Source organism: Lacerta agilis, chromosome 4, assembly GCF_009819535.1.
Source record: "Lacerta agilis isolate rLacAgi1 chromosome 4, rLacAgi1.pri, whole genome shotgun sequence".
NCBI classification, from domain to species: Eukaryota; Metazoa; Chordata; class Lepidosauria; order Squamata; family Lacertidae; genus Lacerta; species Lacerta agilis.
Genome location: NC_046315.1, coordinates 30,558,479 through 30,581,794, shown reverse-complemented (window position 1 = coordinate 30,581,794; position 23,316 = coordinate 30,558,479). Strand labels below are relative to the sequence as shown.

Below are 23,316 nucleotides of genomic sequence, written 5' to 3'. Positions count from 1 at the left end.
TCCCTCCCTCCACTGTCTGGTAATAAGAAAGACAAAAGCCAGAGTTGATGTTTGTGAGGTAGAAGCTAGAGGCAAGAAGCAGGCTGGGCAGCTGAGACAAAGAGCCTTGCCTGATTTCTGCTGGAATCCAAGGCTGTGACTGGGGGAAGCAAGACCCTCTTAGGGTGTTAATACTGTGAGCTCCTCCATTGTAGGCTCAGGTAGCATATGCGTGTAAATAAACCATAGTATCATCAAGATACTGCTGTCCCTCATTCCAAAGAAGCTGAACCCTGGGCTCAGAGATTGGGGTGGCATGCAACAATTTTGCAATGATCACTCTCTGTTGATGATCCACAACGTCTGATTCTCAGACGTAGTAGTGTAGTGTTTATTGATATGAAATCAATGATTTAAAGCAGGCATGGGGAACTTGTGGCCCTCAGGAGGGTCACATTTCCCTGTCCCTGGTTTAAAGTTACGATACACCCTTAAGGCGATGAAGAGCCAAAGAGATTACAGTTAACATTTACAAGCCTATCTGAACCACTTCTATAACGTCAATTAGTGTGTTGAAAATCTCAGGAAATTGTAGGTAGAAGCTTATTATTTCAGCTTGGCATTTGCAGTTGTTTTTCTAATTAGAAAATTCCTGCCAGTGCCTATAAACTCAAATGCTACCCGGTTATAAAAGTTGGACTGTAGCAAACACAGCTTTTACACTTCAGCAGTGGAACGACTTGGAGGGGTCAGTTGAGGATGTAAGCAAACAGCTTAGGAAAGGAGCTCCCGGCTTAGTGGCTGCAGCATCTAAACCTGTCCAAGAGACATAATTCCCTCCCGACAACCCCTCCCGAAAGGAACAACGTGCAAACAGAGGCATTGAGCTGTGTTTGCCAGATGTGTTCTTAGTAAGGTAAAGGTTCTTAGTGAATTGGGCCTTCCATCAGTCTCTGGACAGTGGGCACTTGAAACGCAGAAGGAAGTGTCTCACCTTTAACTATATATATATACACACACACACATATATTTAGCTCTGAGAGTAGACCGTAGAGGAGTAGCCTTGTTAGAGTGTTTATACACTCCCACTCCTTGGCTCAGTTTGACAGCAGAACTACAGGGAGACTCTCTAGACAGTCAGGCTATGTGTGTCCGAGTGAAAGTGTGGGGGTCATTCTGAGTTGACCTCCAAATGGAACTCCGGCTGGTGACACTGCTGTTGTTTCAAGCAGGTAAGTACAAAATAGATGCTGAGCAATGTAGCTGCTGACCTCATAAAAACACCTGTGCTTTTGTGCCCCCCTTAGTGCAGAGGTTTCATTACTGGGCTTTACACCATTCTTATCGACCAAAGCAAACAGCTTTTGGGCAGGTGAGTAAGCTAAACTTTTTCATATTGTCATCATTGTCCTGGAACTGAGCTTTCGGTGTCTGATTTTAATGATAACTGTGCATTGTTTGAGCATGTAAATAGTGCAGGCGAAACATGTTCCAGTGTGTTTACAAGTCTGAAAGTTCGTAAGTCAGAAAGTTTACAAAGTATTACAAAACTCCTTCAAATAGGTGGACTTCTTTCAGTACAGTGGCATTTGCACCAGGACACTGTTCAGGCTGTTATTAGACACTGAAAAAATGCTTCAGTGGAATTAGGTCAATAGAATGGCTTGGTCTTAAGTGCTTTGGCATATTTCCAGGTGTCTTTCTCATATCTGAATGATTGTCTTTGTTCATGCTGTAGCTATCTGTTTGCCTCTTCTCTGTACTTTAGACAGCGAAATGTGAATAGGTAGTTTTTATCCATCGAAAGTCCAGGGTGGATGGGAAGAAGGAAATAAAGCTCTTTTTATAAGGCCCCACTACAGAAGCAGCACACAGCAGAACCGAAGCATGTGAGACCGTTATTGCAAGGCCTTTTAATTATTTGAGGACGCCTATATTACTGCAGCTTAATGCCTGCCAGTGTAAACTTCATCATGCCAGGAAAGTTGAGATCATATGATCCCACCCCAACTGCCAGGCACATTTTTGTAACTATTTTGCTATCTATCAGGGAGAGTTAGAAGAAACTGGGCCTGCTGGGCATTTAAAAACTTGTTCAACTTTTCGTAGCAACATGGTCCTGAGTCAGAAAGAACAATTTAATGAAATAGTTAATCAGGTAAAGGGCTGGTCTTAATTGTGTAAACAAATATAATAATAATAATAATAATAATAATAATAATAATAATAATAATAATAATAATAATAATAAATATTTATACTCCACCCATCTGGCTGGGTTTGCCCAGCCACTCTGGGCGGCTTCCAGCAGAATGTTAAAATACAATAATCTATTAAACATTAAAAGCTTCCCTATAAAGGGCTGCTTTTAGATGTCTTCTAAAAGTCTGGTACCGTAGTTGTTTTTCTCTTTGACATCTGGTGGGAGGGTGTTCCACAGGGCGGGTGCCACTACCAAGAAGGCCCTCTGCCTGGTTCCCTGTAACTTGGCTTTTCACAGGGAGGGAACCGCCAGAAGGCCCTCAGCACTGGACCTCAGTGTCCAGGTAGAATGATGGGGGTGGAGACGCTCCTTCAGGTTTACTGGTGGACCGAGGCCATTTAGGGCTTTAAAGGTCAGCACCAACACTTTGAATTGTGCTCGGAAACGTACTGGGAGTTATTGATTGACATAGCCTCAAAAGGATACTCAGCTTGGAATTTAACTACTTTGTAGCAGGAATGAGTGAGAATTGCATTAAGTTGCATGCTCTTTCCCTTCCTGTCAGCTCTTTCAATACTGAGAACTGAAGTTTGCAATTTGTGCACTTAGTACTTTAATACTTTGTCAATCACCTTGAATGTTCATGCTGTTCTTATAGTACAATAATTTTCAGCAAGGAATTCATATATACTCCTTTCTTCTATACATACAGATTGGGAGGCTTTTCTCATTTTTTAAAAAAGTTTTTTTAAAAAAAGAAAAGAAAAGATACTTCTGTTAAATGCAATGTTTTATTTGCAACTAATATGTTTAGGGTGGACTCCCTGTGCCTTTAAAACCTGAATCACCTCACAGTTATGGCACAGACACTGCTGCTGTTTGTTTGTTTTTCCTTCTTAAGACAGAGCTGCTGCTCACATGTTTATTAAAAATAAAAAATTCCTTCCAGTAGCACCTTAGAGATCAACTAAGTTTGTTCTTGGTATGAGCTTTCATGTGCATGTACACTTCTTCAGATACCTTCACATCTTCAGATGCATGCACACAAAAGCTCATACCAAGAACAAACTTAGTTGGTCACTAAGGTGCTACTGGAAGGAATTTTTTATTTTCTATTTTGTTTTGACTGGCAGACCAACACTGCTACCTACCTGTAACTATGTTTATTAAAATTGGGCTTGAATACTGTGAAGTAGAGAGGGAATGCTACATTTTTTCAGAATGCATACTTGATAACCAAGGAATGTATCGAAAAACAACAGCCGGTCTGTATTAAAACAGTAGTCTTCAGTTTGAGGTTTTGTGTTTTTGTCTTGGCAGTTGTTAAATGTCCCTGTTAAATCATCCTGAAATAGACAATGAGGTACACTGCCACTTTCCTCAGGTTTATAGTGCAGAGACACTTTTTTTCCTGAAGCCTGTTTATGTCTTGGATTCAGCAGAATGCTTTAACCGAAGTGCCTTTGGAGTATAAACATTTATAGCCTATGCAATTTCCTTAGAATCAGCTATGATAAAACATATTTTCCATTTTGCAAGAACCAAATGTGTTTATATAATACAAACATATAGATTAAAGGAAAAACTCTAAATAACGTCAAAGAAGTTATGTAGAAAAAAATGATCCTGATAATGTTTAGATTATCTGATCCAGAATTCTGTGTGTGCATATGTAGTGTGCCCTAATATAGGCACCTGCATTCCACTTGCGCATGACTACATTTATGCAGGTTGCTGCAAAGTAAATAAATAGATTAGCCTTCCCTTGCACTGGGTGGCGGCCACAATCGAGGGGAGGCTTGGGGCAGGCTGGGCAGTGGCCCCAGGCTACTTCCAGGCAGCAGCCCCAGCAGTGCTTGTGAGTCTCTTTCTCTTTCTCTCCTCCCTGCACGCCCTCCCTATTAAAGTGGGTTGCTCCCCACTTTATGCAAGTTAATTTATGTGCGCAGGAGCCCAGAACGTAATCCCCGCATTAGTGGGGCGGGGCACCTGTACATTTAAGTGAAGGGAGCTAACCTGGAATGTCATTCTCAACTGAAATAAATGGGAATGCAAGGCAGACCCATGGTTGCAGAAATGATGTGCGTAGAATTGTTTAACTCTTTGTGAGCAATAGTGCATTTTAAAGATATCATCAATAATACATACATTAATGCAGAACTGGGAAAGTGTAAAGATGGGAAACCAGGATTTTGAGTAATGGTTCTTTACTCAGATGCACTAAATTTTTACTTCTGCCTTTGCAGTTTGGAATAGTGTTCTTGGGAAGAACCATTCTGTACACAAAAGAGGCCTGCTTGAGTTATCTGGAGCCATAAAGTGTGGCACAAGACGATTTCCTTTGGCCTATTTAGGTTATGGATGCTACTGCGGCCCAGGAGGAAGAGGATGGCCTAAGGACAAAACAGACTGGTAAGGACATCAGAGACACTTCTAAGTGTCATATTTCAATTGATTTCATTCAATCTTATTTAATACCCTTGAAATGATGGCAGGTTTAACTTGTGGAGGAGAAACTGTAGGAAACTATATTGTGATTAGAGATGGGGCAGAAATTTTATCCCGTTCACATTTATAGGTGAACCTACCAAATTCACGTATTACAATACAATACAAGAACCAAAACACAGCTATCCTTCAAAATTCACACTGCTCTGAAATTTGCAGTGCCTTTCTCCAGCCAAGTAGTGTGTGAAAAAAAATCATGTACCGGGGTGAAGCATCCATAAAATGCATATATTAATGAAAAAATAACATATAAAAATGCATTATTTTAGGGGAAATTACTTTGCATAACTTTGTATATTATGCAAACTTACATAGAAACAAGTACATTAAGAGGAAAAAAATGCACTAAAATGATGAATTTCATTGAGGACTTCAGAAATTGGGGGAAATGTGCAGAACAGAGCTTGAGATTTGAAAATGAGAAACCAAATTTGACAGATTCGCCCATCCCTAATTGTGGTAGCACAAACCAGTACCAAATTCACATACTGGTGGTGAGTGAGTAGTGAGAATAATAGGTAACACGAGCAGCACATAACAAAACCTGCCCTTTATTATGCCAGATGACATTACCATGTTGCTAAGTTGAGAGAATGCAATGAGAGAAAAGGAATGTCGTGTGCCCTCTTTTAACTTGATCTGGAACCACTGGACTTTCAATAGAGATAAATTTGATTTCTTTTTAACCCTTGCTTCACTGAGTGAAGTGGTAGGTGTAATATTTGCATGCTTGTTGTTTGTTTACCAAATGAATGATTCCAGGGGGATAAGTACTTAATGTAAAAACTTAATGGGCTTTCCCTGAAACACTAGAAGTACTTGAAACAATACTGGGAGAGTGCCTGTATAGCTGAAGAATTTACTTCTGTATTGGCACATGCCTCCTTTTAAATCTTGGATGGGCCTCGAAGAAATGCTCACAAAATATAATGGGTACAATTCAATCTCTGTTGCTTAAAGGTGCTGTCATGAACATGACTGCTGTTATGGCTTCGCGGAGGAACAAGGCTGTAACCCCATAATACGTCGATATAAATGGACCTGTAATGACAATACTGTGGTATGTGGTAAGGTAACAATTTTAATTTCATTGGATTTATCCATTTTATCTTTATAAGCAATGCATGATCTAGTGTTAGGGTCTACTCAGAGTAGACTTAAATCCACTGATTTCAATGCCATAGTTTAACTACACACAGTGTGAAGAAGTACTTCCTTTTTCTATCCTGGATCTTTCAGCATTCGGGTTAATTGAGTGCAAGTGAGAGGAAGAAAAACTTATCTCTATCCACACCCTATCTCTATACACAGATTCCACCCCATGCATAATTTTATACACCACTTTCATGTCACTTACTCACCCTTTTCTAGACCAAAAAGCCCCAAATGCCTCTTCTCATATGAACAACCCAGATCCTTCAACCATCATCTGAGGACCTTCTTCATATGCCTCCTCTACAAGAGGTCTGGAGGGTGGCAACATAAGAACGGGCCTTTTCTGTGGTGGCTCCTGTTTGTGGAATGCTCTCCCCAGGGAGGCTCACCAAGCGCCATCATTTCATATCTTTAGGCACCAAGCAAAAACGTTTCTCTATAACCAGGCCTTTGGTTGATTAACATTCTATGGCTTTTTAAATGTGTTTGTGGGGGGGTGTTTGTTTGTTTGGTTTGTTTTTGATTTATTATCTATTTTGTGTTCTCCTTTTGTATTTTTCTGTTGTGAACTGCCCTGGGATCTTTGGATGAAGGGCAGTATACAAATTTTAAAACAAACAAACAAACAAATTGTCCATTGTGAAAACTGTCCCTATCTGCTACCTGTTATTGTAACTGCTTTTAGAAATCTGAGCCTAAACTTTAAGAATGACTTACTTATTTTGATTTATAGTTATATTTTCTTCTTGGTCTATCATGATTCCCAAAGCAGCTGCAATGAATAACAAATGCCAATAGACATTAACAAATTGTGGCTAGTTATTCCAGTTTGGTGGTCTTATTCCGTTTTAACTATTCACCTGTTTTTTTCTCTTTTTCAGATACAATGTTAGACAGATGTCAAAAAATCATATGCCAATGTGACAGAGAAGCAGCCAAGTGTTGGAGATCTGCCCCCTTTAACCGACGCTATGCCTTCTGGCCAAATTTTCTGTGTGGTCAAATTTACCCTGTATGCAGTTATGGGAAATGTAGGCATTAAGACTACTTTTAAATGGAAATCTTCAGTTTCTTTCCACTTTAAGCTCTCTGTATTTTGTATATCATTCAACTAAACTAGCAGCTTCTGAATTGTGTATGTATCTTCAGATTTCTGGAAATGACAGATTAAACAATGACCTCTATACCTGTTGGTTGCACAGATTCATAGGCTTCTTGTTATATCTTGTCATGGAAAACATACCCTACAAAAGTGTTTTTGAAATGCCACGCTACAATCTTTTAAAGAAGTGGTACATACAGTAAGTCCACATAAGTACAGTGCATGTGTCCAAACCATCCTGGACCTCCACAGGTTCTTTGTGGTTGGTGATGCTGTGTTCCTATACAGTGACAGTCCTATGGAACAGGAAGTGTAAGAGAGATACTCTAAGGCATGGGTAGGCAAACTAAGGTCTGTGGGCTGGATCCAGCCCAATTGCCTTCTAAATCCAGCCCGCAGACAGTCCGGGAATCAGTGTGTTTTTACATGAGTAGAATGTGTCCTTTTATTTAAAATGCATCCCTGGATTATTTGTGGGGCATAGGAATTCGTTCATTTCCCCCCAAAAAATATAGTCCGCCCCCCCACAAGGTCTGAGGAACAGTGGACTGGTCCCCTGCTGAAAAAAGTTTGCTGACCCCTGCTCTAAGGACAGAAAGGCATCATAAGATTCCTGAACACAGCAGAGAGCTTTTTACTGAAAGAGAACAGGAGGTTCAGCCATCTTGGCCACACACTGGCTTATTGTGTCTGGAGAAGATATAATGTTCAGTGCAACCACTCCCTTTCTGTGCTTTAATATAGTTTTCTTCTTTTATTTAGTAGAGAGGATGCTATTGTAGAAGGTTTTTTAGGAAAAGGATGCTTATTTTATGACTAAGCTGTAGTCACAATTTGAGGCATATATTCTAAAAGGATGGTAAAGCATTTTTATTACACCATTTTTAGGTACACTATAGAAAACACTCAAACAACTGACAATTTTGCTTACATTCAAAAAACTATATAGTTGGTGGCACATCTGGCAATTACTTTAACCATGCTGTCCAAGTTATGCTGTGGAGGAAGAAAAAAAGATTAAGTAAATAACCAATGAAGTAGAGGATATGACACAATATAATACAACTAAGTATTTTACAACCAATTTTTCACAATATACATTTGAAGCATGTTCAAAGCACATTTTTCCTATCAAAGAATTCTGGGCACTGCCAAGGAAGCTGTGTTTCAAATGTACTTTAAAGGTATAATGTGTACGCAGCCCTGTATGATCACAAAGTTAATGTAGTAATGTGCTTGAGCTGTGCAAGCACTTCTGATTATTTGGCTCCACTGTAGGTTGGCCAAACCCTTGCCACAAATATAACATACAAGAGCAGCACAAATTTCATGTTAATCATCTTAATGTGTTTATTTCATTTTCAATGTTAAGTTCATTTCTTGTGTTTACATTGACCTTGTTCATCTCTGCACCTTGAAGGGACCTTTTATAGTTGTTTTATTGGTCCTAAAAGAATTAGAATGGAGACAGTTGCAGCAACTCAATAATATCCAGATGAATTTAAACAGGTGGCAAGCTTTTTAATCTGACAGTTCTATGCTACACTTGGTTTCTTAGACAGAGAATCATGCAATAAATCATTGAAGTCAGAGCCATTGTAGCAGGCTTTGTGCTGCTACCAGCTCTAACATCATCTCAAGGACTATAATCTCGAAAGCTTTCACTCAGATTACAAACACCTATTGGTTTCACTGTAGCTACCTTCCAAGTAAGTATTTTTAGGACTGCTGTCTTAATCTTTTCAGTGTAATTCAACTTCTTCCTTGTATATTTGTTCAATCTGCTTCAAGAACCTTGCTGTGCCTGTTTACAGAACATTCAGACTATTTCCTCTTTAAGTGGGCTTTTTTTTTTTGCTTTTGTGGTGTATGTATGTGTACACACACACACACACACACACACACACACACACACACACATGTATACACACACAGAGAGAGACAATTTGGCAAAACAACAACAAAAGCTTTGAAGATCGCTGAGCATACAGATATATACAGATAGCAATTGTGGTGAACTGTTTATTTAATAAGAAACCATAGTACTGTATGTCTATACATAGACAACAGCAGAGAGATGCGACTGCAGGTTTCCTCCATCAGCTCTTCTCAAAGCCCAGCCTCACTGCTACCTTTACCTGCCAATAGCAATTCCATGAGGCTATAGTAAATGCAGGGACAGGACTGGAGGCCTCCACTACTGGCTCTGCTGAGAGACCAATTCCATCAGGCTCCCCCTCCAGCTATCACCTATAAGCAGTTATTCCACCCAGAGGTAGCCAATATGGTGCCCCCAAGTTGCTGGGCTCCCAATGGTTGAAGTCCAGCAAAATCTGGAAGGTCCTTGTATAGCAACCTTGAAGCTATCTATGATCTTGAAGGTATAGCAATGGGAGAAATTGTGCTGCAGAGACTCTCTGTTGAGAGACTAGCTCCATCTGCTGAAATTTCCTCTTCTACACCATGCTTAAAGCTGCCCCCCCCCCCGTTGTTTTTTTACAGCTGGCCAGCCTTTCAGAAAATGAAGTGCAGAGATTTGCTTGTATCATTGGATATATCAGCACTGGCGATCTCTCTAGAGATCTCTTTAGTTCTTCTTCAGTATAAAGCTTGTTTTTCTGAAAGCATTTGGCAACTGATATGCATTGCATCTATAATTTTGGCAAACAACAGAGCATTTTGCTATCACCATACCTTGGTTCGACGTTGCTTTAGCACATGGAAGGCACTTCCTCAGCTGAGGAGTTAAAACTACTATTAGAACTAACACACCTCCAACGCCAGCTGCCACCACGCCAATGATTGTTCCAATGGATTCTTCTATGCCAAACAATCCTGAGGGGAAATGCACAGAGGCATCAGAAATCAATTGTGTTGAATATAGAGAATTGCAAGGAAAACTCAATGCACTCAAAGAGACTGAGGGGGCTGCTTTGGATCTATGTTTGCTAAAGCTGTGAGAGGAGCAGCGAGAGACACTCTTGGGATGTAACATTCTGCATTACAGACTAGACTATTTTACGTTCAAAATGACAAAAATACCTCCCTAGGAAAACTGAGGACACGCTTAGCCTAGGGGCCTTTTTAAAATAGAGTGAGAAAGCCTAACAAATACACACACACACACACACACACACACACACACACACCAAGAACCAATTGTGTGAATTGGAACACAGTTTGAAGAGAGTGTGAGTGAGGTGGGTTGGTAGGTTATGAGTAGCTAACTCCACCACTGTTTAACATTTATATTGTGCTAACACTAAGCCCTGTTTCTATACAAGTAATGTAGAATGTAAGCTGTCCCCATTCCAGGGACTTTATAATCTACATTAAACTACCAAAACAAGCATAGGACTGATGAGCATTTACTGTTCCCAACCCAAATCCTGCAGAAAGCCATCTAATTCAGATTTTAATTTTATCCTGACTTGTTTTTAAGAGGTAATTTAATTATTGTTTGATTTTATACCAATGTTTATATTTGATGTTAGCTGCCCTGAACCCAGTCTAGGCTGGGGAGGGTGGGATACAAATAAAAGTTGTTTTTTATTATTATTCCTGTTAAGAATCTATAAATATTAGGCCTGTTACATTTCTCTGGCAGAAAACTCTGGCATACAGAAGATCTCCAGCATGGCTTTGGCCTTATGGTCTGTGCCTTCCCATGTTTTCCTAGCAAGGTGACACAAGTACTACCAAGGTTTGTACTGGGAGTGGAGGTGAGTCGGTTGGAATTGCCATTTAAGTATCACACACACCCCTGCCAAAAGAGGAAACACATCACCACAAAGGACAAAAGAAGGCAGACCTGCATTAGATGGTCATGTGTTAGTGTTTATGTATATATGCAAATTTATAAACATGTGCTATAACTGTAACTGCATTTAAATGTTTTTAGAATGTTTTAATCTGTTTAATCTGTTTTAGAATGTTCCTGTTTTGCTTTAAAAAAATTGTTTATCTGTTTGCCACCCTGGGCTATAAATTCAATAAATAAATAATTTGAATAGAAATACAATGCAGCTCACTGGTAGGGGCTGGGAGATTACTGTGGGAAATTGCAGTCAAACATAACTACGCACAAGTGCCATTGTAGAGCTGTGCTCCTGGACTCAGCTAGGTCATGCCCATTTTCCTCTGGTTCCTTTTCCTCACTCTCTCTTATGCCATGTGAACTCACCACAAGAGCAGCTCACACCATGTGCTCAGTAGCTTTTCTGTATTTTGTAACACAAGATATTTCTACTTGTGTTCTTCTTGCTGCTGCATGGAATAACACATGACTCTGACCATTGTTGGAGTTTTGTAAGTAAAGTATTTTGAAACTTATTTAACAATGTGGCCTGTTCATTGCAAGAGGGGTAGAAATGAGGAGCGCTGTATACAACTAAATGAGATACGAAAAGAGTTGAATAGCCCATATCCCATGCTATACTGCTGCTTGACTTTTGTGAGTTTAAACTCTGCTGCTGGGGGCTCTCTCCTGCTGCAAAGTGTGTTAAGCCCCAGATTTTGTATTTAGGAACCCAGCTGATCCTTTTACTAATTACCCTCATTGTGGGGTCAGTGATCTACTTTCCACTGACATAATTATGACCACATGACCTGTGTGCTTGCTCATCCGCTGTCTATGTGCGAACTGTTTATGGACAGTCTCAAGGCTCCTGCTTAAACTTTGTATAGATTTTGTTGTCATATTTAAACTGGTGTTAGACCAGACAAATTAAGGAAGCACTTGGAGGAGAGGGAGGTAGATGATTACAGAAAGGGTGATGGTTCTAGATAGAAATTGCATGCCAAACGATAAGGAAGTACCAGAAAGGGGTGGTAGTAGTAGTTGAACATACAAATGGAGAAAAGGTGAAGAGCCTAAAAAGTAAGGCTTATCAGCTTGAGGCAGAAAGTATTATCGAGTCACGCCAAAAGCTTATGGCATCTCTACGTTAAAGGTAGATGCTGAAATATTCTGCTAGAGCAACTCCTCTCTGAACACAGAGGGATATAAAATGTATAGGATTTGTGCAGAGCACCTGATTTAGTAGACATCCCCTTTCCCAATGGAGCCCCCCTGTGGGGGGACGGGACGCTCAGAATATGTGACCAAAGAGTCTCAGTACATTCACCAAGCTACTATTCCCAGGATTCATTGGTGGTGAAAGTAGTATAAAACCACTATTAGGTCTAGCTTGGGTGTTGATCAACAGGTTGATATAATCACAACACTGGGGGGTGGGGGTGGGGGGAATTGATCAGGAGGTACTTTTTAATTGCTGCCATTCATTTGAAGTAAGGAATGTCGTTGCAAAGAGTTCCACTTCTGAAAAGCAGCCACTTCATAACGATTGCATATTCTCATTACCACCTGTCAAATGAAGTGAGATGGATTCAATTAATCAGGCTGTGACTATATTACAATGCCACCTTGATCATACCGTGTTTCCCCGAAAATAAGACATACCCATAAAATAAGCCGTAGCAGGATTTCTATGCATTTGTGCAATATAAGCCATACCCTGAAAATAAGACGCGGTGCCTCCCTTAAGATGGCCTGGATAGGCGTGGCTATGCAGCGTACCAACGCGGAATGGTTAAAATAAGACATACCCCGAAAATAAGCCATAGTGTGTTTTCTTGAGGAAAAAAAATACAAGAGTCTTATTTTTGGGGAAACACGGTATTTTCAGAAAGGTTGGAAGAGAAATTCTAGGAAAAAATAACAAAAGTTCCTTTGCTGTTATTTCCCTAACATGATTTCTGCTGTGAAAGCAGTGCCTGAATTTCTGAAGAATGTGTGTGCCAGAGCTAGTTCACACATGTATGTATACTTCACTTGGGGACTGTGGCCTGTGGCAAAACTGAACCTGTCCATTGGCTTGTGGTAATGTGGAACCAGTAGTGTGAAATGCCCCCTCTGCTGAAATAACAAGAAGCTGCACCATTGCTGGTTTTCTCTGGCTCCTGAAGTCACATCTGTTCAGGTAAACATTCTTCTGAATTGAACTTGGGATTTAATGGTTTTAATTTAAAAAAATTGTTGTATTGCATATTTTAATTAGAGGTGTTTTAATGTTATTGTGTATATTAATTAGGGATTGGTTTTTATAGTTGTAAACTGTTTTGGCATATTAACAGTACATAAACAAAACATGTAAGTTGATACTCAAATGATTAGAGACGTCAGAAGCATGTCACTGGTCATACATTAATCACACAACAATGTGCATATCAATGCATCTACATGTATAAAACACTATTTTGCCACTTTAACAATCATGGCTTCCCTGCAATGAATCCTGGGAACTGTGGTTTGTTCAGAGTGCCAAGAGTGTTAGGAGACCCCTATTCCCTTCACAGAGCTAGAATTGTCACAACATGTTAACAATCAATCCCTCTTCCCAGGGAACTCTGGGAGCTGTAGTTCTGTGAGGGGAACTCTCAGCACCCTTAACAAATGACATTTATCGGAATTCTTTGGGAGAAGTCATAACTGTTTAAAGTGCCATAATAGTGCTTTTACTATATGGTGTGGATGTGGCCTTATATGCATATTATACTTAAACTAGTTTCATCATCATATCATCTCCCTAGGTGTTTCGGCAGGACTGAGCACCCTCATCGAGCCGCAAAGCTCCCAGGATTCTTTCTAGGAAGCCATGCAATATAAAACTATAGTATAGACATGCCCTTAGGCTTGGCCATGCATTTGTCAATTTATTTTGATGAGCAGCATAACGCATGATGCTTTATTAGTTCATGACAGTGGAGGTTAGTCCATTAGGGTGAAGGGTGCACTGCCCCCTTTAAACTCAGTCAGCCCTCAGTCGGCCGCCACTCAGTCTATTTTGTTTACTGCTGTTATTGAGGCGCCATCTGCACTATATCTTTAAGGCAGTATAATACCACTTTAAACAGCCATGGCTTCCCCCAAAGAATCCTGAGAACTGTAGTTTGTTAAGAATACAAACAGTTATTAAGGGGCCCCCCTATTCCCCTTAGAAAGCTACGATTCTCAGAGCTCCCTGTGAAGCTCCCTGATAAAAAGTAGCTCTGTAGGGGAACAGGGGTCTCCTAACAATTCTCAGCTCCCTTAACACTCCCCAGGAGTCTGGTGGGACTAAAGGGCAGTTATGATTGTTTACAGTGGTAGGATAGCGTATAGTGCAGACTGGGGCTAATTTAGAAAAGAAAGAAACAAAACAAAACATTACCCAGCGCCCTGTGGATCCTGAGCTTTGTGCCACCTCCTGTCACCACATCTCCATTGGAAAGGATCACCTGGCAGAAATAAGTGCCATGATCGCTGGTTGTCACATTTAAGATAGTCAAAGATGCATTGCCTTCAGATAAATCCCCTATCAGGAATGCTCTGGTATAGTTTGCCAATACAGTGATGTTGTTTTCCATTAGGTCCCTCGACCCTTTTTCATCCTCCTTGTACCATTTCACTGTTAGGTTATTCAAAGATGAGCCATGGGAACTTCGGAACCGGCATCCAAGGGTCACCGTTTCACCCTCTTTAGCTTTCTCTCTGCTTGGGCTCTGAGACACAGATGGAGACACAAGACTCATTCCGTATGTGTGAAACACTGTCGTGGGGGAAGCGGCAGGTGAATGGGTTGAGATAGCTCTGTTCTCCTTGGCTGCATTTCCAACACCAGCATAAACAGCTGCAAAAGAAGAGAGAAAGATGAATGTTCTTGGTGAGATTTGCAGAAGGTAGCGATTACCGGGTATTTAGGGGATGTGTGGGGTTCTGTGGGTGGGCGAACTGGGTTGTGTGGGGTTTAAAGGACTGGAAGCTCTGGCTTCATAGCAGATTATTAGAAAGGGAGGGGGAATAGGTAATAAATAAAAGGGGGAGTATGTGCTGATTTACTTTGTGAGTCTGCTGGAAAGAGATGCATTTTCAGTTGTTTCAACCATTATTCTGGATACGGGTGGTATACATTTTTGTACTAGTGCAGGGATTAGCATTAGTGCAAAAGGATTTCCCATCTCCCCCTCCCTCTCCCATGGGTGCCCCCCCCAATCTACTCTGGAGGTTTAAAAGTCCCTCATTTCACTCCAATATGGACTTTGATTGGCCCAGGAATTGTAGAGTTGGAAGGGACCCCGAAGGTAAACAGGTCTGCAGGAATGTGCAGGTGGCGAAACCCATGACCTTGGCTTTATCCACACCACGTTTTAACCAACTGAACTAACTGTTTTCATGTATAGGACCTATACATGTGTACTTACTTGCATGCTATGGGGCCCTTCTAACACACACCAAATGCGTGGAGACCTGGGCACATTGGCAGCTAGCCTACATGGACCCACAATCCCTACATTCATTATTTGAATGTTGGAGGCGGGGTTGTTTGAGCACCCCGTCCCCCCCTTAACTCTGATTTTTTTCCCTCTCAACATGCATGTATATTAAAAAGGATAAATAAGCAGAACCAAACCAAGTTGTCCATGAAATAAGTGTTTATCCATCATAACTCCTTCATATATGGAAACATATACGTTAACTGCATTTGACTAAAGCTTTTAAAAGATCACAGATATCTAGCAAATCCATTTTAATTTCATGACCTTTGCTGAGGGGCTCAACTGTTTACAAAATCCTTTGCCCTGAAAGAGATCATTGACATCCAGCCATCTTTAGTAGCCTGTGAAGCCAAGTGGAGAGAGAATAACAGGTGCACTTCGAGAGAAGCTGGACCAAACAATATGGAAAGGAAGAATAAAGACTCTGTAAATACAACAAGGGTTTTTGCTATGGCAACTTGAGCCTGTGAATCACTGTCATGTGCCTAGCTTCGACACCCCACAGTTAAAAGAAAGACCTATGCATAAGCATAATTAAACTGGTTCACTTTTTTTTAATGCCCTTAGAATGATCATTTGAACTATCCTTATAATTTAGGTATATAACAGCGTTTCATTCCCTACTTTATTTTCACAACAATTTTACGTGTTACATCACAATTATCATTTTGCAGATGGTGAACTGAGGCTGAGATATTATAAATTGGCAAAAGTCAGTGTTTTTCTTGTTATTGTTGTTTTATTGTCCTGGTACCAGATATGCAGACAGTGCAGCAACATCAAAACTGCTTACTGTATATATCTGCAGTTGCCAAGCCCTTCTATAGATCCTGAGCTTTTATTTTGTAATTTATTTCATAAAATGTATATACTGATTGATTGTTAAAAACAACAAAGCAGTTTAGAAAAATAATACAATGAGATTTCCAGTAATTAAAAAACCCAGTTAAAAACAACTACTTAAGACATTTTTAAAAATTAAAATAAACAATAAGTGAAAACCTAGATTAAAACGCTTGTCAACAAGCTACATATCTGGATAGACTTCCCTAAACAAAAATGTATTTAGCAGGTGCAGAACAGAGTACAGGGAAGGTACTTGCTTGATGTCAATAGGCAGGGAGTTCCAAAGTTTGGGTGCTGCTACATTAAAAGACAGATTTCTCACCCACCCCAAATGTGGAATAAGTATTATGTAGCACTGGTAACTGCACCAGTTCCATAGATCAAATTTATATAATAAGATTTTTTTTTACTTACAGAATTATCTTTCTGTTTCGATTTAGCACTAAAGATTGGGTTTCCTTTGTGGGAAGCGGCAGGGCAAATTGAGGTGTGGACAAGCTCATGGCTTGGTGGGGATTCAAATCCTGATTTCCCAGGTCTTTGTCCGATACTCTAACCACTACACCACACTGGCTCTTAATAGTACAACAAGCTTGGTTTATCTGCCACCTTCAAATATCAAACCTGAAGCGTGTGTGTTCCAAGCTTTGCTGGAAGCCAAAGATTCCCATCTTTGGTTCAATTACCAGCTCATTCCACGGGCTTCACTGTGAAGGTCACCACGGAGGACTTGCTCTTAACATTGCAAAAGGTTACTAGTTCACTTGTATTTATTTATATTGTCCTCCCGTAATACAAGCACACAGGAGTGTCCCTGTGTGCATCTGTGAAATGTTGGAAGGCAGGGTTGCTGGCATACAGACATCTTTTTGTTTTCTAGATGGGACCTTCGGACACAGAATTTGGAGAGTTCTTTGAAATCAATATGTGAAACCCAGCCCACCACCATCAGCATCACCACTTCATCTTGGCACTTACCCTTAGGGATGACTTCAGTGACAGTAGAAATCACAGCTGGCTGTAATTGTCCCTCTAGCTTCTAGTTGCAACAACCCTATCAGTCCTATTTCTCCCTCTCTTGCCTGCCCACTTATCCATGCCTATAAGTGCACAGCTTTTATTGCCTCCTGAGGTCACACACAAAGCTTTGGCCTGGTTGTACATTCTCCTTGGTTTCTGTTTCCTTCAACGCCATTGTGTCCTCAAGCCTCCATTTTTTTCACGCCACTGTTTACTTTATCCTACTTTCCAGCATTTACTAAACCCAGGCACTTGGCACCCTCAACCTATAACAGTATCAATATTCACTCCACTACACATGTAGGAGCCTTATTCTCTTTGGATGTGGTCAGCCTAGGGTTGTATATCCAGGCAATAAACACATTACAATACTGTGTCCTCCTTAACTGATTTTGTGACAAATGTTTATGCATAACCTTGCAAGATCTCTTCAAATTGCAGGGTGAGGGAGGACATAGAAAAAGTGTATTTATAGCAGCTCTCTCATTAGGGTTTGCAGTCAGCACATCACAACAAGAAGAGACATAAAGTCCTAATGATACAAAACCTGAGGACAAATTTGCCCAGCTAAACCTCTTCTCCAGAACTCCCACATTCTGTCTTTAAGTAAAAAGGCAACATAATTATAGTTGCTTGTTGAGAAGCAGAAATGGGGGGTTGACTTCAGATGTAAAAAAATCAGCACAGAAGCAACTTCTCTGCCTTGAGGATTTTTTTTTTAATGGAAAAGTGTGCCCCCCCCTTTTTGTTTAAAAATCACCTTATAAAACCAAGCTCCATAAATTATAGAACCATAGACTTAACAGAATGTGAAAGACTAAAGGCTGTCTATCATAATTACAGATACGTACACTTCAACCACCTTTTACAAAGTAGCCTATAGACCAATAGACCAGATCACAACCCACCTACTCAGACTGACTCTATGGATGTTTACTCAAAGGTACGTTCCATTGTGTTGAGTGGAGCTTTACTCACATCCCAGACAAGTAAGTGTGCATAGGATTGCACCCTTAGTTTGCTACAAGCAACTACAGTATAAGAAGAAACCACAGGTCCCCTCTCCCTGCTCCAATCTCCTAAAAATGAAGGTAGTTCATTAGTCCAGTTACTTACCCAAACAGATAGAAATCAGAAGACGGGGCACTGCCCAGCTGTAGGATTTCAAATTCTGCTTGATCATAGCTGAGAATGTATTCTCTTTGTTTTTTGCCTTTGGCTCCAAACGTATGGGCAAAAGAAAAAAGATGTGCCTCTCTGCCTTTGTGTTGCAACAGAATAGGAATTCACATTCTGCCCAGTAAATGTCACACTTACTAAGGTTACCACAGCTTTGACATCACAGCTCTCTGTCTGTTGCCTAGAGGGCTGCCACTTTTGGTCTTCCTACAGTTATTTCATTGGGAAGCTGCTCTAATCTCTGTTAGGGAAGCTGCAGAGAAGGTGCAGTATATAGGGAGGAAATTTTAAGAAGTGCATTGGCTAAACAACTCAGAATTTGCACTTGACGATCAGGTTTTAGAATGACCTTCCTAAGATCCTTTGCCTCACAAATCCCCCATGAAAATAGCCAGCACTAAAAAAATTGCTTTCGGCCCTAGTTATTCAGCAAGAATTGTGAAGAATCTTCCCCTGAAATGACAACAAATATGTTTTGAATGCCATTCATATTATCTGGATATATTAATGTGACTTTTGGTAAGTTTTTGTGCATTTTGTAAGCCCCTCTAGTTTGGAAGGGAAAGTGAGTGACAATTATTTTTTAATAAATACATTCTACCCCTCTTGTGCAACTTTTTTCAGTTACTGATAAAACTGATTGTTGGTTGTCTTTATTCTCCATGACTAATTTAACTACATTTAATTTAATTGCCACTGGGGTTTTGAAAACTACCCAAACAAACTTGTGTGTTGTCAGGGAATAAGAATAAATAGTCTCATGACCCATGGGAATAGTTGGACTTAACTGTGCCATGCCTAGAGTCTGTTTTCAATTTCATGGCTTAGCCCTGGGAAGTGTAATGTAAAAATGAAAAAGAGTATGTAGTCCAACATCTGGGGTGTCACAGATCTCTTGTCCCTGCTGCCCTGCTTCATCTTGAAGCTCTAATATCTGTAGTGAAAAATCACAACAAAAGTATGTTTAGCTGCCCTGCCCTGTGCTCAGAGACCGGTTATCTCATTTGATGAGTTGTTTCTTGTATTGTTGATAACAAGGGTGAGAAATTCAGCGGATTTAACTTAAGCGCAGGTAATTGAGTTTGGTGGTTTACCTGCACTGTCATCCTAAATCTTTTCACCCTACTTTTACCAACAGAAGCTGAAAGGACACATGTGACTATATAAGATTGCATTACAGGGCTTGTTTTCAACCACAACTCACCAGAACTCAGTTCCGGCACCTCTCTGGTGGGCGCCATTGCCATCATAAGAGAACAAGGGAGACATTTGTGGTGAGTTCCGGCACCTCTTTGTCTAGAAAACTGGCTTTGCATATCTAGGTCAGGCCCAAGCAGGAGGCAGAAGGGCTGGAAATGGCAAAAGGAGAGGAGACCTGTTGTACATAGTTCTTACCTGATCTTTATTAAACAGAGAATGTTACAAAAGTCATTGCAATGTATTTTTCATCTTCTCTGCTTTGTCTCCTGCATTCTCAATAACATGAGACAGAGATGTAAGTAACAATGTGCTCAATATTTTAGAATAAGAATAGAAGCATAGAAGGGATCTATTGTCATGGCAACAGGGCAGATTACCACCATTAAATATAATTGCTTTCATCCACATACCAGCTGATGATCTAAACAAACAAACAATTTAAAGCAGCCTTCTCAGACCTGGTGGTTTCCATATTTTGGACTACAAGTCCCATTATCCCTAGCTAGTGTGGTCAGTGGTCAGGGCTGACAGGAGTTGTATTCCACAGCATATAGTAAGGGCAGGGTTGCTTTATAGGCATACGATTTGGACTGGGCACAGGTAGACAATCTTCTGCCCTCGGCCTAGTAACTGTACGTGCCTTTTGGCAAGACCCATCTATCCCTATGGCTCTCCTTCCTTGGAGGTTTTTAAGCAGAGGTTGGATGGCCATCTGTCATGTACAGTCATACCTCATGTTACAGATGCTGCGGGTTACGTTTTTTCAGGTTGCGCTCTGCACGGAACCTGGAAGTACCGGAACGGGTTACTTCCGTGTTTCGGCGCTTGCACATGCGCAGAAGCGCCGAATTGCAACTCGCGCAGATGCGGTGCTGTGGGATACAAACGCTGTGGGTTGCAGACATGCCTCCGTCACAGATTACGTCCGTAACCCGAGCGTCCACTGTATGCATTAGCTGAGATTCTATTATTCTAATAGCTGTCATTACTTGATGGTGACAATATACCCTGCTGCACATGTGCAGATGCCCTTCTGTTCTACTAGGGGTGCCAACTTGAATAAAATATTGTGGGGGCCCAGGTGAGCCCTGCCCTGCATAATTGATCATATGACGCAGTGTGCACACACCTTTTGAATGGGAATGCCCATCAACTTTGTGGTGGCCCGACCTCATCAAATAATTTATTGTGAGGGCTGAAGCCCCCACGGTCCCTAGCAGTAGGCTCCTATGCATCCTACAAATTCACAAGTGGTGCTCTAGCTCTGCAAAAACAGATTGCGAGGTCAAGGCAGAAGAACTCTGAGTTCTTGCTCCCCAGGGATAGGGAGACGAAGGGTAGAAACATTGTCTATACAAAGGGGTCTGCTGCCAGCACAGAATGGAGCAGCAAGCTATTATATCCATGCTTGTTACAAAAAGCAGAGGCTGGGATTGGGAGGGCGCGACTGCTTGCTTCAAGCATCCATGGCCACTAGAGAGAGCTGCTGGGTTCTCAGCAACCCTATTGTAATAACTCTGGAGCTCAAGGTGGGCTCTTCTGGGTTGTTTAGCAGGGCCAGCTCTCAGGAGCCCACAGCAGGTAGTGAAAATTCAGCAGCCTCTTAGCATACAAGAGTGTGACATTGAATACCAGCTTCTGGGGAGCCCCGAGTCTCTAGACTCTCGATATTCCAGCTTCTCTTGAGCATCCACCTATTGAGGCCACCACAAATAGCGGCAGACCTGGGTTTCAGCCACCCCCAAGTTTCCAATTCGCTGGAAACATTTCAATTGTATCATCACCATCAACATTATCTATCTATCTATCTATCTATCTTTATTATTATTATTATTATTATTATTAATTATTATTATTATTATTATTATTATTATTATTATTATTACAGTGGTACCCCGGGTTACAGACGCTTCAGGTTACAGACTCCGCTAACCCAGAAATAGTACCTCGGGTTAAGAACTTTGCTTCAGGATGAGAACAGAAATCGTGTTCTGGTGGTACAGTGGCAGCGAGAGGTCCCATTAGCTAAAGTGGTGCTTCAGGTTAAGAACAGTTTCAGGTTAAGAACAGACCTCTGGAACGAATTAAGTTCTTAACCAGAGGTACCACTGTATTATTATTATTATTATTATTATTATTATTATTATTACTTCATTCTCTCTTCCACACAAACACCAACATTTCAGGTCCAGATTTATATTGTAAGATTATTAGCAGTTCAGTTATTTCACAGCCACCAGCTCTTGTGACTTGAGAGACTTCTGGCAGCACACTTTTTGATGAAGCTGTGTGAATCTCAGCTTTTGTACAAAAATATTCTAGCTCTAATGACTGCATAACGGGGGAGGGGGGAAGGAGCCATCAGCACTGGAAATTAGAACAAAAATGTGAACTATAAACACAGGGAGGAGAAATAAAAATAAAAAAGAACCTAATCCAGAACAGAATATCTGATAACATTGATAGTCTTTACTTGGACTTTGTTATTTCAGCTCATGCAACTATCCATACTATGTGCCTTTATAGTTGTGTTTTTCATCTTTTAATTTGTGTCAGTTATAATTGTTCTCTCTGTTTGACATACATTATAAAATGAAGAAATAATAATAATAATAATACCAAAAAAGAACCTGCTTTGTTAACAAGGAAACCAGGCCCTTGCCTGGAACCACTGGAACCTCAGATTGGAGTGGCGTGCAACAAACAATTTTATTTTTTTTAACATTTAAAAAAGCTTGTTAACATATTATGTTCCTGTAGGTGGCTCTGTTTTGAAGCACATGGAGCTCAAATGCAATGCTGTGGCTGATATACTGTACTAAGCAGTAATTTATATATAGCATAGGTTCAACTAGCCAATTTTATTGGTTTTGTCTTTTGTTGTTGTTTTATTGTGCTGTAATGCTGTATATAGTGTGCCTCCTTGGTCAGAAAGGTGAGCTATTATTTTATTGGAAATACATGATAAATAAAGGATATTATTTCAGTCTTGGGGGCGGGGGGGGGAGAGTCTGCTCTTGTTTATGTAGTAGCACAAGAGGTATCAGCAGGCTTGGGGGGGGGGTCGGAAACCCAGGTGTGCAAAAGTAAAAAAAATATAGTAAAGCAAAACGAAGGGCGCAATCTCTCTCCGCCCCCCCCAAAAAAAGCCACAGAGAGAGGGGGGGAATAGAACTGAATATGAACGAAATAGAACCACTACCCTGCAGTGTTTTGTCCCACACTTATATATTACTAATAGTGACTATCTACACATGAAGGAGCCTGGGCAGGGGAGGGGAGCAGCTGCCCCCCAATCAATCAAAATCAATACAAATCTGAGGTTCTGCCCCCCCCCCCAACAAAAGCCTGCCCCTCCTAACAAAAACCCTGGCTGCGCCCATTTGAGGGAGGTATTGCCAGACTTGAGAGAATACTCCGCTCCTGAAAATCCCTCGACAACACCATCTTTTTCTTTTAATGTGTATACTGCACATAAGAGAGTGAAAGATGATATTCGTTTGTACATATGGATGGGCCTTAACCCCCCCCCCCTTTTAGTCAAGGGGGAGGGGTGAAATCCCAGCCATCCTGGATCTTATTTTTGTCCTAAATAATAAAAAATCTTCCAGACTCAGAAAGAGCAGCTTTTAAAATTCCCTCGCAAAAAAACTTCTCGTGTAAGCATCTCCACAGCACAGGGCAGCTTGGCCAAAGCGTCAATGGTCGGACAAATCGCCTGCTTCGAAAAGAGCCGGCACTTCTCGTAGGCGAGAGAAACTCATTTTCCGCGCGCTCTGTGTGTATTTTGCTTAATGCTGCTGCTGGC

At 40.8% G+C, this 23,316-nt stretch overlaps 2 protein-coding genes across 2 annotated transcripts; one reads left to right on the top strand and one right to left on the bottom strand.

The window, feature by feature from the left end:
• The first annotated feature begins 344 nt into the window (after positions 1-344).
• Positions 345-9,513, top strand: LOC117045476 (phospholipase A2-like). Its single transcript, XM_033146553.1, has 5 exons — positions 345-1,211; positions 4,429-4,594; positions 5,651-5,757; positions 6,727-6,876; positions 9,450-9,513. The coding sequence occupies exons 1-5, from the start codon at positions 1,172-1,174 to the stop codon at positions 9,470-9,472; spliced, it is 486 nt and encodes a 161-aa protein (XP_033002444.1). The 5' UTR covers positions 345-1,171; the 3' UTR covers positions 9,473-9,513.
• Positions 7,823-18,562, bottom strand: LOC117045475. The gene is made up of 4 exons (XM_033146552.1): positions 18,246-18,562; positions 14,159-14,617; positions 9,642-9,782; positions 7,823-7,943 (listed from the first exon to the last, which is right to left on the bottom strand). The coding sequence occupies exons 1-4, from the start codon at positions 18,310-18,312 to the stop codon at positions 7,939-7,941; spliced, it is 672 nt and encodes a 223-aa protein (XP_033002443.1). The 5' UTR covers positions 18,313-18,562; the 3' UTR covers positions 7,823-7,938.
• Positions 18,563-23,316: the final 4,754 nt, after the last annotated feature.